Source organism: Cervus canadensis, chromosome 10, assembly GCF_019320065.1.
Source record: "Cervus canadensis isolate Bull #8, Minnesota chromosome 10, ASM1932006v1, whole genome shotgun sequence".
NCBI classification, from domain to species: domain Eukaryota; kingdom Metazoa; phylum Chordata; class Mammalia; order Artiodactyla; family Cervidae; genus Cervus; species Cervus canadensis.
In genome coordinates, this window is record NC_057395.1 from 60,594,983 (window position 1) to 60,613,341 (window position 18,359).

An 18,359-nucleotide genomic window follows, 5' to 3' on the forward strand; every position below is an offset into this window, starting at 1 on the left:
TATGTAAACTGTGCTATAGATACTGTTCCTTGTCCAGGTGTTTTCACTTAACAGCATATCTTGGTTTAGGATTATGTTTAGATTAGCACACTTTTTTTTAGCAACTGCACAGGATTCCACTGTATATATTAAATTTATTTCATCAGCCCCCTCTTGATGGGGATTGGGGTTGTCCACAATCTATTGCTACCACAGATGATGCCACAACAGATACCCTTCTATCTGAAGAATAAATTCTTAGAAATACAACTGCTAGATCAAAGGGGCTTTGCATTTTAAATTTAGATAGATAGCTCCAAATGGCTCTATGCAGAGCTTATGGTAGTTCCACAGTATATAAGGTTACTTGGGCTTTTATAAAGCTTCCAGCCACCTCAACCTGTAGTATAGGATAAAATATACACTGAAGAGTAGACAGGCTAGTTAACACTGTTGGTAGGGTAGTGTTTTTATTTTTCCCTCTGCAACTGGTTAAGATCCCATGAGGAAGTAGCCATTTGTAGTAGTTATTAAGTATGGCTGTCAGATGGTTGGCTAGATGGAGGTGACCTGGGTGTGTCATCAGCCCCCAGTGACAACTGTACTGTCTGCTTACTTTTTTTTTTCCCCTCCCCCTAGGACCCTAGCATCCTGAGATATTTTTGGATTCATAGCCCTTAAGAGTGACCTGGTCAGAGGTCATCATGTCAAAGCTGAAAAGCTCAGAATCAGTCCGGGTGGTGGTTCGCTGTCGGCCCATGAATGGCAAGGAAAAGGCTGCTTCATACGACAAGGTGGTGGATGTGGACGTGAAGCTAGGGCAGGTGTCTGTCAATAACCCCAAGGGAGTGGCCCATGAAATGCCCAAGACCTTTACTTTTGATGCTGTCTACGACTGGAACGCCAAACAGTTTGAACTCTATGATGAGACCTTCCGACCGCTGGTGGACTCTGTCCTTCAGGGTTTCAATGGGACAATTTTTGCCTATGGACAGACAGGGACTGGGAAAACCTACACAATGGAAGGAGTCCGGGGTGACCCTGAAAAAAGAGGGGTCATCCCTAACTCGTTTGATCACATCTTCACCCATATCTCTCGATCCCAGAATCAACAGTACTTGGTCAGGGCTTCTTACTTGGAGATCTACCAGGAGGAGATCCGAGACCTGCTCTCCAAGGATCAGACCAAAAGGCTCGAGCTCAAGGAGAGGCCTGACACTGGGGTGTACGTGAAAGACCTGTCTTCCTTCGTTACCAAGAGCGTGAAGGAAATAGAGCATGTGATGAACGTGGGGAACCAGAACCGTTCTGTTGGGGCCACCAACATGAATGAGCACAGTTCCCGTTCACATGCAATTTTTGTCATTACCATCGAATGCAGTGAGGTGGGCCTCGACGGTGAAAACCACATCCGGGTAGGGAAACTGAACCTTGTAGATCTTGCTGGCAGTGAACGGCAGGCCAAGACCGGTGCGCAAGGGGAAAGACTGAAGGAAGCAACCAAGATCAACCTGTCCCTTTCGGCCTTGGGTAATGTCATTTCTGCCCTGGTGGATGGAAAAAGCACTCATATTCCATATCGGGACTCCAAGCTTACCAGGCTCCTCCAGGATTCTCTTGGTGGTAATGCTAAAACTGTGATGGTGGCCAATGTGGGGCCTGCCTCTTACAATGTAGAAGAGACCCTAACCACTCTAAGATATGCCAACCGTGCCAAAAACATTAAGAACAAGCCAAGGGTCAACGAGGACCCTAAGGACGCCCTTCTTCGAGAATTCCAGGAAGAGATTGCTCGGCTCAAGGCCCAGTTAGAGAAACGGTCCATTGGCAGAAGGAAGAGGCGAGAGAAGCGGAGGGGGGTTGGGGGTGGGGAAGAGGAGGAGGAGGAGGGAGAAGATGGGGAGGAGGAAGGGGATGACAAGGATGATTATTGGCGGGAACAGCAAGAGAAACTGGAGATCGAGAAGCGGGCCATTGTTGAGGACCACAGCTTGGTTGCAGAAGAAAAGAAGAGGCTGCTGAAGGAGAAGGAGAAAAAGATGGAGGATCTGCGGCGGGAGAAGGATGCTGCTGAGGTGCTCGGGGCCAAAATCAAGGTACTGTACCCTGCCTTAGGCCCCTTCTTTTTTCTTTCTAATTTTTTTGTTTTATCAAAAAAAATGATATGAGGAATGATGTTGATATTCAGTGCCCAGGGGCTTCCCTAGTTAGTAGCTCAGCTGGTAAAGAATCTACCTGCAATATAGGAGATCCCGGTTTGATTCCTGGGTCAAGAAGATCCCCTGGAGAAGGGATAGGCTACCCACTCCAGTATTCATGGGTTTACCTGGTGGCTCAGACGGTAAAGAATCCACCTGCAATGCAGGAGACCTGGGTTCAGTCCTTGGGTTGGGAAGATCCCCTGGAGGAGGGCATGGCAACCCATTCCAGTATTCTTGCCTGGAGAATCTTTGACAATAATATCCATGTACCCGCCTCCCTCCCCCAGTATAAGAAACAGAATAGCATCTGTATCTTTACAAGCTCTTTGTGCCCCTCCCTCCCCAGAGGTAACCGTCACCTTGGATTTGGTGTTTATTCTTTCTTTGCTTTTCTTTATAGTTTACCCAAATGTGTATATATATCTCTACATGAGAGATAATTTTGTGCATGCTCAGTCGCTTCAGTCATGTCTGACTCTGTGTGACCCTATGGACTGTAGCCCACCGGCTCCTCTGTCCATGGGATTCTTCAGGCAGGAATACTGGAGTGGGTTGCTGTGCCTTCCTCCAGGGGATCTTCCTGGCCCAGGGATTGAACCCGGATCTCCTGCATCTCCTGAATTGCAGGCAGATTCTTTACTCACTAAACCACCTGGGAAGCCCCCAAAGATCTTTTTATGAGACCAGTGCTCTAACCCCTGAGCTACGGAGCCCCCCAAAGATCTTTTTAGTTTCACATAATTTTTAACTTTCGTATCAATTGAGTCCCACTGGTGTGATCTACTTTTATTTGCTAAATGTTATGTTAATGAAATTTATCCATTTTGATGCCTGGAACTGTGATTTATTCTTACTGCCCTGAGATTTCCATGGCATGCCATTCTCTTGATAGTGTGGGTTGTTTTAGTTTTCTTGCCCTGAATTCCTTGTCCTTGACTCGAGGAGAACTTGTGTGAGTGAAAGTTTCTTGCTTGACATCATCAGGTCTTAGGGTATGTATAGCTTCAACTTCACCAGACAACAACACGTAGCTTTCTCACACGGTCATGTGTGTGGATGCTTCTACCAGGGGGGTGTGAGTCCTGGTTGTTCCCCATCCTTACCAACACTTGTGATTAGCAGACTTGAATTTTTGTCTGTCTGGTAGGTAAACAATGGTGTCTGCTTGTGGTTTTCATATGCAGGGTGCCTGATTAAGCAAAATCACCCCTGGGTGCTCCCTTGCAGTCAGGCCCTGTGTGCCAGTGGCTGAGTAGAATTCTAGAGTGTGGAGGTGCCAGTGTGTTGCCTGTTCTTTCTGGCACCAATTCCCTCGGGTGCCTGGACTCTGGGCCGCCAAAGGGCTTTCCTGGCAGAGGAGAGCACAGCGCTGGCTGTGGAAAACTGAGGATGACCACTGCTTGACAACACGCCAGAATTTCTTTGAAGCGTTGGGTTCTGTCTTTTTGTGTTTGTGCAAACTTTGATTTCTACTCTAAAATGTGTCTGTGTTCATTAATTTTTAAAAAAATGACAAAATGATCTCTTTCCTGCCTCCCCTCCCCCCACCACGTGAAGCTGTACTTTATCTGTGGCATCGTAGTAGCCCTTTCAGAGACCTGGGTCCTGTTTGATTTCAGAGGTAGGGACCCTTTGTAGGACTCTCAAGACCTGATGTGAAAATGGAGTCACATACAACACAATTAGGAAGTAACTGTTCTGGGGAGGGGCTTACTGTGGGGTTCTGTTAAGTCACTTGACCCTTCCTGACTCCTGCACTGTGTAACTGGGTATGCTTGTGTTTGATCTGCATGTGGTATTTTTAAAGATCACAGCTTTTATTCAAGCCCAGGAGCACCTAGACTCTAAACAACCTGGGGTAGTTGGGCAACTCTCAGAAGCCGAGTATGGCCAGACTCAGCATCACCTCAAGCTCACTGGACCTCTTACATGTTTTATTTATGGGAGAATGACATGACATCTGTCTTTCTCAGTCCCTGAATGATATACAGTCCTAGGACAAAAGAATTTTAGAGCTGGAAGGGAGTGTGTTGGGGGTGGTGATTAGTAATCAGTCCAGTCTTTTCGTTTTGAAAGAAGAGGAACATCTCAGGGGTTGAAACATGACAGCCGGGATAGAAGTTTCTTTAAAGCAAGGTTGCGGAGTTTTCAGAGTCCATGCTTCTCAGGTGCAAATCATTCCCCTGGCTTCAGCCCTCATCTAAATGCTGAAGGTTTTCAGTCTGTGTGGTTAGCCCAGAGCTGTCTCCTAACATCCCAGCTGATAGCCTCTGCCTGCTGGATATTTCCACGGAGATGCCCAGGGCCATGCAGAGCCTGCTTCGGCCTGCCTTTCCTCAGTCTAGCCAGACTCCTAGGAGTTGTCATTGCCAGCTGCCACTCGCTCTCCCTCAGTCTCTGAATCCTGCCTCTCTTGGACCCATCCACTTTGCTCTCCCAACCTCTCCTGCCCCAGCCGAGGCCTGGAACCTTAAAACAGCCTCCTGTCTGCTCTCACTCCACCCAGCCTGCCCTTTTCCAGTTATTCTTCCTGTTGCAGGGGAGTTTTATTTCTAAAACACAGATCTGGTTATGTATCCTAATGCTCAAAGGACACGTCAGTGGTTCCTGCAGTTCTCAGGGTCAAGCTTAGTCTCCTTTAACAAGGCTTGGAGGTTTTTGAACTACCCCCTGATTGCTTTGCCAACTTCATGTATCACCACTCTACCCTACCCTCTGAAAACAACTTTTTTTTCTTAGCTGTTTCCTATTTTTATTTTAGCACTCTTGTAGCTGTCCCTTGAGACAGGAAGCTTTTTCCCTGACTGCCTTTGGGAAAAGGCTGAATCCCCCCTTCCCCTGTGCCTCTCCCTGTATTACTTTGTCTTTTCCTCATGCTAAGATCTGACTCCATCTGATAAGAACTTGCTTACTTGTGGCCCTCCATGGACTCTCAGCTTTTGACTCATATTCATAGTGGCATCCCCAGTTCCTAGAATGTAGGAGGTGCTTAATAGGTTCTAACTGGGGTCAGTACTTCATACAAACAAACCAAAAATTTTCTTTAAAAAATAAAGCTGAAATTCACGTATGTCTAGGGAAGCTGTCTTCAGTATTTCCATTATAAAGCCCTAGTGAAGCCGCCAAAGCTCCACCCCAGTGATGGGAAAGGCCCAGCTGAGCACAGTATATTTTCCCCAAGAATTTACCTGCTTTGGCTCGGTCCGGAGCTCTTTGTCTTTCATAGGCTTCCCTGTGAGGAGCTATGTTCTGAGCGAGACCAGTCACGACATGGATTCTGCTCTTTTCTCATAAAGGCCATGGAGAGTAAGCTGCTCGTTGGAGGAAAAAATATAGTAGATCATACAAATGAACAGCAGAAAATCCTGGAGCAGAAACGGCAAGAAATTGCAGAACAGGTAACTTGTCATTCCTTTTTGGAGAGAATGGAGTAGGGTGGGGTGCGTTAATGCTACAGAGCAAATATCTTTTCTATTAGACTCTTCAAAGGTGATGGAAAGGACATGTGTCAGCCCCTTCTTGGTGGGAAACTCATCTAGCGCACCCAGCCCCATATTCTTGAATAGACATTGTCTGTAGGCACACTGATCAATTTTGTGACATTGCTCAGAAACGTCGAGAGAGAGAAATCCAGCAGCAGATGGAAAGCCGAGACGAGGAGACCTTGGAACTGAAGGAGACGTACAGCTCATTGCAGCAAGAGGTGGACATCAAGACCAAGAAACTCAAAAAGGTAGGAAAGGAGTGAGGCAGGCAGAGGCTCCGTGAGGCATGGGACAGAGAGTGAACTCTGTTGTCTAGAGGGCCGCCCGCTCAGCCGCCTCTCCTGTTGTTTCCAGCTCTTCTCTAAGCTTCAGGCAGTCAAGGCAGAGATCCATGACCTCCAAGAAGAGCACATCAAGGAGCGACAGGAGCTGGAGCAGACTCAGAATGAGCTTACCAGGGAGCTGAAACTCAAGTAAGTCCTGGACCTTCCAGGGCACCCCAGCCACTTGCTGCGTTGTTGTTTGTTAAACCCATCAGAAGACAGGGCCCCTGCCTACTTCTCTCCAACTCTCACCACCTTGTCTGTCTTCTGTTTATTTCTAAGAAAGTTATTTTCTGTCTCTGCATCCCGCCTGTTAACTGCATATCTTCACCAGATGATCTCCAAGTTCCTCCCACTCTGCCTTCCTGAAGCCATTATCTATTGATGAAAGGGAATCTTTTATTAATTAGAATTTTCTGAATGGTATAAGGAACACCCAGATATCCATTGCCCAGCGGTGGTGGTGGTTTAATCGCTAAGTCATGTCTGACTCTTGTGATCCCATGGACTATAGCCTGCCAGGCTCCTCTGTTTATGGGATTTCCCAGGCAGGAAGACAGGAATACTGGAGTGGGTTGCCATTTCTTTCTCCAGGGGATCTTCCTGACCCAGGGATCGAACCCAAGTTTCCTGCATTGCAGGTGAATTCTTTACTGCTGAGCTACCAGGAAAGCCCAAGATGCCATGATAAACAGTCTTTTGTCCTCTATCTTTCATAGTTTGCTTGCTTTTGGTTTTTTTGTTTATGTTTTTTTAGGGGGCTGGGCTGCACCATATAGCATGCAGAATCTTATTTCCCCCACCAGGGATTGAACCCCTGCCCCCTTCAGTGAAAGCACAGAACTTAACCCTCATAAAAATACTTTAAAGCAAAACTTACATCATATTACCTCATTCCTACATACTTAGATATGTACCACAGTGTTGTTTTTGTTTTTTTTTTAAGAAAATCTTTATTGAGACATAATTTACATACCATACAATTCATCTATTTAAAGTATACAAGATACAAGTCAATTTTTTTTTGGCTGCACAGCTTGGGGAATCTGTTCCCTCACCGAGGATTGAACCTGGGCCACAGCAGTGAAAGCCCGGAATCCTAACCATTAGGTGACCAGGGAGCTCCCCTATAAGTCATGTAAATATGTATATATATGTTTACTTGACTGTAAAGTCAACTACAGCCTAATTTTAGAACATTTGTGTGTGCCTTCACCCAAAGAAAATGTGTACCAATTGTCAGTCACTCCTTATTTTCTCCTCCCCCAGCCTTATAAGTAACTGATCTACTTTCTGACTCTGTAAATTAACCTATTCTGGACCTTTCATATACTTGAAATTATATAGCATGTGGTCTTTTGTGACTGGTTTCTTTCAATTAACATGTTTTCAGGAGTTATCCGTGTTGCAGCATGTTAGCACTTTATTTTTTAGAGCTGAACCATATTATATGAATATTCCATTAATCAGTTGATGGACATTTGGGTTGTTTCTACTTTTCAGCTATAGTTAATAATGCTGCTGTGAACATTTGTGTCCAAGTTTAATTGTGGACTTAACATTTTTAGTTCTCTTAGGTTATCCAAGAGTCTTACGGATTTAGGTCTTACATTTAGTCTATGATCCATTTTGAGTTAATTTCTTATATGGTCTGAAGTATGATTCCAAATACATTCTTTTGCATGTGGATATTCAGTTGTCCCAGCACCTTTTGTTGAAAAGTGTCTTCTCTCTTTGTCTTTGCATCCTTGCTGAAAATCAGTTGACCATAATTGTAAAGGTTTATTTCTGTACCCTCAGTACTATTCTGTTGAACTATATGTCTATCATTATGCCAGTACAACACTGTCTTATTTACTGTAGTTTTGTACTAAGTTTTGAAATGAGAAAATATGAGTGCTCCAATATTTTGTTCTTTTTCAAGATTCTTTTGGCTATTCAGGGTCTTGTGCATTTCCATATAAATTTTAAGATCAGCTTCTCAAGTTCTGCAAAAAAAAAAACACAGTTGAGATTTTGATTGGAATTGTGTTGACTCTATAGATCAATTTGGAGAGTATTGTTATCTTAACAGTATTAAGTATGCTGACCCATGAACATGGGATGTCTTTCCATTTATTTAAATCTTCTTTAATTTCTGTCATAAATGTTTGTATTTTTCATTGCATAGTCTTTGCACTTCTTTTGTTAAATTTATACCTAAGTGTTTTATTTTTTTGATGTTATCATATAAGGAATTGTTTTCTTAATTTTACTTTCAGAATGTTTATTCTGAAGCTACTGTGTCAAAATTAAAATTGATTTTTATGGATATAATGATATATTTTCACCTAACAAAATTAACATTGTTTCTTAGTATTCTCTCATAGCCTACCCATATTTGGATTTTCTTGGTTTATTTATATTAAGATCTACATAAGGACTATATATTGCATTTAGTTATTATGCTGTTAAGCTTATTTTAATCTGAAGCAACCCCTTTCCTTTTTAGAAATTTGTTTTCATAGTTGTCTTGTTGAAAAGGCTGGGGCAGTTAGCCTAGAGAAATATACCACGTTCTGGATTTGTCAGTCTGCTGCTTCTTCATGGTGTCATTTAGCTTGCGTCTCTATCTTCTTTACTTTCCTGTAACTGAAGGTGAACTCTGAAGGACTGGTTCTTAACCTTGATTACACACATAAATCATTGGAGGAGTTTTTAAAAATAGTGACACTTGGGTCCTACCCAAGAGATTCTGATTTCACTCGTATAGGTAGTGGTCCTTAAACTTTCAGCAGGTACCAGTTCATCTGAAGGGCTTGTTAAACGTGGATCACTGGGCCCCACATCCAGAGAATCTGATTCAGCACATCTGGGGTGGGGCCTGAGCATTTGCATTCACAAGTACCAGCTGTTGTTTCTGCTGGTTTATGAGCACACTTTGAGAATCACTGATCACGAGGACTGACTAAGATATTGTAAATGATACTGATGTACAGCCTGGCTTGAGAACCACTGAGCTAATGGTTTCAACCAACAGTGATCTTTGTGTAACTCCATTATTTCATTAGGGGTTTTGCAAATTAAAAAATTTTTTTAAAAATATCAGTTCTTTCACTTCATTTGCTCAAAGTTTTCTTTAAAGAGGAACTTTTCATTGAGAAAGAAATGGCAGTCCACTCCAGTATTCTTGCCTGGGAAATCCTGTGGACAGAGGAGCCTAGTGGGCTACAGTCCATGGGGTCGCAAAGAGTCAGACACATCTTAGCAACTAAACACAACTGCAGCAACAAAGGCCCAGTGCAGCCAAAAGTAAATAAATAGAATAATAAAAAAAAGAACTTTTCAAAGAGATTCTTTTAATGATTAAGTTGTAAATTTGGAAAGGAGCCCTTAAAATTAAATATATGTGTTAGTTCTCTTGCTAGGCATGTACACCTAGAAAAGGTCAGAACAAAATATGTCAAAATGTCTATCTTTGAGTACTGAAATTGTGTGTAATTGTATTTCTCACATTTTCTTTTCTTTAAAAAAAATTCTGTTTTAGCCCTGCATAGAATGTAGGTTCTTAGTTCCCTGACCAGTGATCGAACCTGCACCCCCTGCATTGGGAGGTCAGAGTGTTAACCACTTCACCACCAGGGAAGTCTCACATTTTCTAATGTATAAATAAGATCTTTAAAATCAGAAAAAAAAAAGAACCCGAAATATATGAAAAATCACTTCTTAAATGGTCAAAGAGAAAATGTCATCTCTTCTAATTATTTTTTTTAAGGAAGTCATTTTCATTGTTCTGTCTCTTATTCATATCTACTGAATAAACAGCAAGCCAGCCTGTTTCTCATAGTCCCCTCGACCTCTGTGGAGTTTGTTCTGTGTGTCTCGCACGTTCACATCCTGTTGGCATTGTTATATCCTGAGGTCTGGAAGGAGTGCGCTCAGAGAGGGGCAGGAAATAGTCATCACCATGGAGAGACACAGCTCAGCGGGTTCCAGTTTCATTGTCTGCCGTGTTCCCTGGGTGCGTCTCAGGCAGAGACTCTTCTCAGGAATGGTCTTCATTCGCAGGGGTCTAAGGGGCTGAAATTCATCTTGTTCTCCTCTTTGTTCTGGTGATTAGAATGTGGAGTTTTCCACCTTGGGCAACAGTCCGTAGGACTGGAGGAAGGCATTTGAAATTGTAATCTGTTTTCAGCATTTTGGAAATTAAGGAGCAGGTTTAGCAATTCCAGTGGCCCTCCCCCAAGTACTTAGCACAAGTTCACTGCAGCATAGCCCAGGCATTGCCTTCCTTTTTATTTTTAAAAATTATTTATTTATTTGCTTCAAAAACTGTGGGATCTTAGTTCCCTGACATCAAATCCAGGCACCTTGCATTGGAAGTGTGGAGTCTTAGCCACTGGACCACCAGGGAAGTCCCTGCCTTCCTCTTTAGTCCTTCCACCTCCTCAAACTGCTACTCCTTGGGGATAAGTGACCTTTCCATATGCCTATGATAGCTGCTACTAAGTTGCTCTAGTCGTGTCCAACTCTGTGCGACCCCATAAGATGGCAGCCCACCAGGCTTCCCCGTCCCTGGAGTTCTCAGGCAAGAACACTGGAGTGGGTTGCCGTTTCCTTCTCTAGTGCATGAAAGTGAAAAGTGAAAGTGAAGCCACTCAGTCGTGTTCAACTCTTAGTGACCCCATAGACTGCAGCCTACCAGGCTCCTCTGTCTATGGGATTTTCCAGGCAAGAGTACTGGAGTGGGGTGCCATTGCCTTCTCCATTCCTATGATAGACCTGTCAGCATACCTGAGTGTTTCTCTGTCTCAAGCAGGGGCCAGTGTCATTCATGTCTGTACCCCAACTCCTAGTATGATGGTAGTCCCGTTGTACCTGCTCAGTAGATATTGGTTGAGTGACTTGGCCCTTACCTGTCACTTGCTTCATGTGGGACCAGATAGCCAGCACCCCATTCTTGTTCTTTGTCCATCTATTCACCTGTGTATGTGTGCTCTTACAGGCATCTTATTATAGAAAACTTCATTCCTCTGGAAGAAAAAAGTAAAATTATGAATAGATCCTTCTTTGATGAAGAGGAAGATCATTGGAAATTACATCCTATAACCAGACTGGAGTAAGTCACTATTGACTTGTAATGTGGGAATGGGGTGGGGTGGAATGTTGATAAGCCGGACTTGGCCAGTGGAGAATGGTAAAATGCAGTCTGATTCCTTTAAACTTGGAACCAACTGCAGCTGTGACTTTGTGGCTGCTGTAAGTTCATGAGGGAAATGTTTGGTGACGAGTGTGGTATTAGGAATCGGGAAACATTATCATAGTGAACTAATGGCCTTTCCCAAGTTCCTGCTCTTCAGCTTCCCCAGATGTCCAGTAAAGTGTGCCAAGCCAAGGGAGGGGCAGTACATAGGTGTTATCTTATCTGTCAGTCTGACTGTGGAGGATTCTCAGTCTATGTCTGGGTCCTGCTGGAAAGATGAGAGAAGTCTGCCAAGGATGTGGGAGTGGGGAGTGTGGACAGCTCAGCTTCATGCCTGCTATCTAAGAACGGGATGATGACTCAGAGCCCCTTCAGCTTGAAAGATGCGTGATGCTCACACATGAATCAGAAAGCAATTCAAGCAGAAAATATAAGCAGCTCCCACCCCATTTACATGTCAGCCCTCAGTCCAGGGAGTTTCCCATTTCAGGTTCTACCTAAAGGAGGCTCAGAATTTTCTGAGTGCTGGTTCCACAGTCCCAGTCTTGGGACTGTGGGACACACTCTGGCCTGGGTCTTGAGCACACAGTCCATTTCCAGGAACCAGCAGATGATGAAACGGCCAGTCTCAGCTGTGGGATACAGGAGACCATTGAGCCAGCACGCAAGAATGTCCATGATGGTTCGTCCAGACGTTCGATACAGGGTGAGAAGATTGTACTCATGTTTCTCTCCTCTCTGTCCTGGAGGAGTTTTAATTTATGTAAACCCTTTGACCCATCTGCAAAGTCACAATTTGTATCCTGATACTTTTAAGAGGGACCTAAGGACAGCTACATTAATAATAACAATTATAACAAATAATACGTATGATTAATGAATCATAAATAACAAGGTAAAAGAGAATGAGATTTAGAAAATTAGGACTAGGGAAGGAGAGAGTACAAACATACTGTAGGTACTCTGTGGCCAATACACATTAATAGTGAATTTCAGAATGGCCTTGTGGGGAGACGGGAAAGAAGGATGTCTAATAACAGGAGATGGAGGTTTGTGAAAGAACTTGTGGTCCTTCCATTTAACAGAATATGTGTGAGTCATGTAGTTATTTGAAGTGACATAATTGATAACTAGTTAATGACCCAAACATATTTTACAGTAAAAATACCATACAGGCTTCTATTTATAATCACTGGCCATGCCCCAGGCAGTGTACTCAGCACTTTGCTCTGATTGAGCCCTCTCACCCACTCTGTGTGGTCAGTCCTGTGGCTTAAAAGTTCAGGTAGCTGGTAAGTGGATGAGCCAGGAGATGCAGGTATTACTCAGCTATAGAACAATTGGTCCTGAAAGCGTATATATGAATTAAAAAAATCGGGTGCAAAGTAGATAAAAATGTGAACTGGTAATTGATGGTTAATGGAAGCACATTCATTTAAAATTTTCTTCTTTTTTGCTTGTCTGTATTTTTTATAACTATCCATGGGGAACCTCTGTTATGTTTGTTTATTTAGGCTGCACTGCATGGCTTATGGGATCTTAATTTCCCTGACCAGGGTTCGCACCTGGACCACAGCAGTGAAAGCACCAAGTCCTAACCACTGAATCGCCAGGGAATTCTCTGAATTACTTTTATGATGAAAGATTGTCACTTAAAAAATTTAAGATTGGCACTTAAAAAATTGTTTTTGAGTCTCCCTGGGCAGCCAGAGCAAGGCAGATTAGGACTAGTTAACTCTTCAAGCACTGTTGTTCCTGGCACTGAGTTATTCTGAATAAGGAAAACAAAAGCAAAAAAGAGGTTATCAGATGTGGCTTTATGTCGTGGAAGATGAGGGATGTGTCAGAGTCCTCAGAAGCATTTTTCTAGCAGTTTCGGAGGGTGCATATCTTGCCAGTTTATTTCATGTCTTCAGCCTAAAAACATGATTTTAAAGCCAACAATCAGATATGTGGGTTTCCAGGGGGCTTACCTTGATCCAGAGATAGAATTTCAAGCAGTGGCTCTCAGATGATTTTTAGCAACAGACCTGCTCCATTGAGAGACATGTTGTGCAATATCTCAGTATATAAAATTGATCAACGGAGCCACTCCATTCTCTCCCCTAACCTTCTTCCAGTTGGTTTCCCTCATGCCCCTACTGGGGCCTTGGGGCTTGAACTCCACTAGTGGGAGGAGCTAGAGGGGAAGATGTGGAGCCATGGGTGTTCTTCCCTCGTCACCCTCGGCTTGGTGTTTAGGGGCTAGGAAAAGGCCCACCACAGAATATCGAGTGAGGGAATCTATCTACAAGGCCAGTTATGAGGCAGGGCCTGGTCTGACTTTCAAAATCTGATAATAAGCACATATACTGTCCCCTGTACACACTCCACACATATGCACCATACCTGCCTCCTTTCCTCTACAGCCAGAAAATTCATCAGAGCTGCTGTCGGTGTGGAGATTATTGGTGACTACGATTTTCTTGTGCATATCTTTTTGTATTTTTACAGTCTAAAATAAATGGGTTGTACTTAATTTATTATTTTCTCTTGATTATTCCCCTTAGGATGCAATACACATTCTTTTTTTTTTTTTAAAGGAAAATAGAGAAAAGTAAAATAAAAGTCATCTGAAATGGCACTAGGAAAACAGTTATAAAACTACATCACTTTTTCTAGACAGACGCTTGGTAGGCTTTGAGTAGCAAGCAATCTGAGGTTCTGTTCTTGGGTTTAGATTGTTTGAACTGCCTTTGTCTGATTGGATGCCATCCTAGCTGTCTTGGCTCTGCTTCTGCAGGCAGAAAACATCATGCTGCTGGAGCTGGACATGCCCAGTCGGACCACCAGAGACTACGAGGGCCCTGCCATTGCCCCCAAGGTCCAGGCCGCATTGGATGCGGCTCTGCAGGACGAAGATGAGATACAGGTGGATGCATCATCCTTTGAAAGCACTGCACATAAGAAAACCAAGGCCAGGTGAGTGGCTTTGGGGACCTATGTTTGAACAGAACATGCTTGAACAAGGACAGATGAGGGGAGAGGGTAGCAAAAGTGCTTGTTTATTATGGAACTAAGTGGCAAAGCCCGAGTTAACCTTGGTCTGTCTGCATCCACAGCCCAGGCTCTGAGCCTCAGTTTAAATAACCAACCACTTAATTTGGTGCTCAATTAGAAGTCCTGTCTTATTAAATTCGGGATTAGAAGTTTAAGGAAAATAACTGAGCACAAAACCAGAAATGGAAGGCATTTTACCTGCATACTTAGTTTTTTGGTTTTTTTTTTCCTTACCAATTTAGAGAAGACAGTCAAGATGTTATTTTAATGGAAGAACAATTGCTGAGAATCAGAGTCCCCCCCTGAGGTGTCATCCGTCCATTGGTGGGTCATGTTGGCTATCCCAGAGGGTCAGGCTGTGCCAGTCTGTGGTGGTTTTACATTGAAAGTCCATGAGGCAAGGCCAATCTGAGACATAGTGGCCCCTGATGGGAAGGGAGGCTTACCTGCATCAGAGACTGTGATGGGATGTGTAATGGACATTTGTGCTTGATTCTTGCAGGCCTAAAAGTGGAAGGAAGTCGGGCTCCTCCTCCTCTTCCTCAGGAACGCCCGCATCTCAGCTTTATCCACAGCCTCGGGGGCTAGTTCCAAAGTAAAGCCACTTCCCCCTCTCCCAGGTTACAAACAGCCTTGCCTTCTGGGAGAAGAGACAAGCAAAAACCTACAGAGAGGACTTGACCCCAAACTCAGAACCATTCCCCTGGGGAGAAGCAATGGCCTCTTTGCCGATGAACCAACTTAATCTGGTTGAACATGCTGGTCGCAAGATGGCAGTCAGCTCCTCTGGGACCTGTCCTTTAATTAGCATCTCAGAACTGCCTGGATAAGGTAAAGTGTGATAGCCGGAGTGGAAAGCAAGAGAGTGACCGGTGACCTTGCTTCCCTTCTCCCTTGCCACCTCCTCTCCTTTTCCTTGCCGTCCCATCCTCTCCCTCTACTTTTCTAGCCTGTTCTTTATACTGGGCTCCCTTCTTGTTGAACAACAATAGGGCAAAATCAGGAGTCACCTCAGCAGACCAAGTCTTTGGAGCCTCAGGATAAAGTGGCAATGAGTCTGAAAAGCGAAAGTCCTAGAACTTGATTGAGCAGGTGCTCGTTCTTGTAGGTAGAAAGTGAGAAATCTCATTTGGAGCCAAGCCTCTGAGGGGCACGGTCCATGCACCTCAGTAAGAAGTGGATCTGCCTTTGGGGTCTGCTGAAGGAGCAGATATTTTCCAAGGAAGCTGCCAACTTCTGCTCCAGAAGGATTCCATGTCAGAAGCAATAGAAGTAACACTTCCTCTGCCTCCTTGGAGAGTTTAGGGAAACAGCTTCTTTAAAACCTTAAAACCATGACCATCTTATCCAAGACGTGAATCTGTAAGCTGATGCCATGTCTATACGCTGCGTCACTTTGCTCTTTATTGGTCACCATCTATTCCCATGTACAATCTCTGAGCGAACTTGCCTGGGCCCATCCTCTGCCTCTAGAGCATGCTCTGCAGTGGGCCTGTATTTTGGGAAAAGGGAGGCTGTCTCTGCCTTCTCTGATGGGACCAGAGCTGGGGGGATGAGACACAGAGTGGTACTTCTGCATCCCCCGTTTTGCTCCATCCTTGCATAGAGAGCATTGGGGTGACGAGGTCGGTGCCAAGATGGAGTCATAAGGCTCTGTGCAGTGGCGAAGGAAGACAGGACAGCTGGAGGCAGAGGAATCCTGCCTGCCTCCCGCAGGAAACTCACCTAATCCTAGGACTGGGACTCCCCCGAGGCAGAGCCCGGGGCGGTAGCTAGGCATGGCCGTGAGATCCAATAGTTCAGAGGAGTTAGGAGTTCTGTTTACATATACTAGTTTGGTTTGTAAGTTTTAGTTCTCTGTATTATTGAAATTCAAAATTTGGCTTTATGTTGGTCATTAGGTGGATGTTACTCATTTCCCCCCATGAGAAGCTCATAAGTGTGTGTGGGTGTGCAAGCACAGTGGTGCCTATGTTCTTTGAATGTGTCGTGTGTGTCTGTAAGAGAGAGAGAGACCAAGAACTTGCCCGACTTTAGAAATACACTAACGTGCAGTTGTTGCCTTTGTCTGTATTAAAGGCCCGCTGAATGACTAATCCAGGCTGGAAGCTCCCACGTGGGTGTCTGAGTCCACGAGCCAAGCCTGAGGGGACAATATGTGTCCCTAGTCGGCCATACCGGCGCACCTTGCTGGCACCGTGCCTCGGGAAGGTGGCGACTCAGTGGGCCTTGAGTTATATTTTAACTCAGCTGCTCAGTTCCCAGGGCACCTTTCTGGATCAGAACCCGTGGGAAAGAGGAGGTACCGAGTGCAATGTCTTAGCGTCCTGCAAATGGAGATCTGTCGTCCACCAGCTTATCTCCTGTTTAGTAACCATTCTTTCTGAACCCAGGGCCCTTTTCAGCAATTCCCGGAGCATAATGGAGGCATCCCTCATCTTTCTCGGGATCAAACTCTGTTCTTTAATATTTACTAAGAGTGTCCCTGTTTGAACAGGAACCAAATGATGGGGTGGGTAGCCTAAGATGGTGACCTGCTGGTTACACCTGTCTCTTGCACTACGTTTCCTTGAAGCTGATCTGAATTCTGTAGGCTGAACATTTCCATCTAGGAAATCTGAGAATTAAAAATTGCAGATAACCCTGTAGCTGAATACTGATGTCTCAAGGTGGCTATTCTGACCATGGTTGGTTGAATGACCATGGAACTTTTCTAAGAAGGCAAAACAAGTAAGCCGAGTTGACAGGCGGGGTCATGAAAACAGGCCTGCCTTGTACTCAGCTGTGTTCATTTGGTGGTCTTTGAAATGAAGTAGAAGAACGCCTGGCTGGAGGTTGAGTCTCCGGTGCTTTTCTTCTCTCAAAATGGATCCGATAAATATTCGAATAGAGTAGAGTGTCCTGCTGCCTGCCACCAGGAAGCTGCTGCTTTGGGCTCTGAATTGAGCCAAAGGTGTAGATGTACCAAGATGACTGAGGGACCAGGTTTTTATTGTCTGTAGTCATGCTAGAATGTTTCAAGCCCTCTGAGGGCCTTCACGTCAGCAGCAAGTAATGAAATCTGGCAGCAAGGCCCCAGGATCTAATAAACTCATCCGAGAGAAGGAGTTTGAGACAAACGTGCAACCGCCTACAGGAATGTATCTGGTTTCAGATTTCAAATCCCATGTCTCCCAGGCCCCTGGATTGAGAACTCAAGGCCACAAATCATAGGCATGAAGCACTTTCTTAAGACTCCACCCTAATGTTGGATGGCTCCCCGTCGAATGCCTGCATGCTGCTTGAAAGGCACCACCCGCATCTCCACGACCACGGGCGTCAAGAGAGTTGCTCAGCTCCGGCACGGGCCACGCTCTGCTTCTCCTGTGTGACTCTTATAAGTGCCCCTTCACTGAATGTAGAATCCTTGCCAAGTTTGTGAGAAGTGTCCATTCCCTGTCAACATGGGATATCAATCCAGCCTCACATTTCCCACTGGAGGTCGAGGCTCAGCACGAACACCACCTTGGGCCATCTCAGCACCATCAGTGGATGAAAATGGGGCTGTTAATACACTCTAAAAGCCATAATCAGAATGCTCAGAAGGACCTGGATAAGAACAGCGGGCCTGGCTATTGTCGTTGTGCAAGGTTGTGTCTTGTACTGTTTGGAAATCTGCCCCGCCTCCTCCCTGCCCTCGCTTCTTGAATGAAATGCTTCTGAGGTTATTTATGAAAGGAGTGATCCTGGCACAGGCAGGAGGCAGTGGGCTTTATGGCTCCTTGGAGTTACTATTGATCTTGACCTTCTCTTTGGCTACCTTTAGACAAAGAATATACCAATACTTGGGGCTCTGAGTTTTATAGTCAATATTTATTTGTATCATCTCTTTGTCTAGGAATGTAAAAGTGACTCTAAACTAAGATGTGTAATAAAAATCAGATTTATTGTACCTCCAAAAAGGTGTCCTCATAAATGACTGATGCTTCTGAGAATGACATGCCGGTGGCCGACACACTGCCAATTTCTTTTAAACATTTGAATTTTTCTAGTGGAAGGAGGGTGGGAGTGGAACATGAAGCCTGAGTTGGAATGTTGGCGTTTTAAAAATATAGCAGCAAAAAAAAAAAAAAAAAATATATATATATATATATATATATATATATATAGC

General features: G+C 44.4%; 1 protein-coding gene across 7 annotated transcripts in view; it reads left to right on the top strand.

Annotated features, from left to right (window-relative positions):
• The window catches only part of KIF3B (kinesin family member 3B), a 38,090-nt gene extending 19,940 nt beyond the window's left edge, over nucleotides 1-18,150 (top strand). For all 7 annotated transcript variants that reach the window (XM_043479510.1, XM_043479509.1, XM_043479514.1 and 4 more), the window contains 8 exons: nucleotides 619-2,075; nucleotides 5,477-5,578; nucleotides 5,791-5,913; nucleotides 6,020-6,138; nucleotides 10,973-11,086; nucleotides 11,771-11,876; nucleotides 13,953-14,131; nucleotides 14,712-18,150. In XM_043479510.1, coding sequence (XP_043335445.1) covers nucleotides 684-2,075; nucleotides 5,477-5,578; nucleotides 5,791-5,913; nucleotides 6,020-6,138; nucleotides 10,973-11,086; nucleotides 11,771-11,876; nucleotides 13,953-14,131; nucleotides 14,712-14,808 — 2,232 coding nt within the window. In that variant the 5' untranslated portion in view covers nucleotides 619-683 and the 3' untranslated portion in view covers nucleotides 14,809-18,150. The remainder of the gene's footprint in view (nucleotides 1-618; nucleotides 2,076-5,476; nucleotides 5,579-5,790; nucleotides 5,914-6,019; nucleotides 6,139-10,972; nucleotides 11,087-11,770; nucleotides 11,877-13,952; nucleotides 14,132-14,711) is intronic.
• Nucleotides 18,151-18,359: the final 209 nt, after the last annotated feature.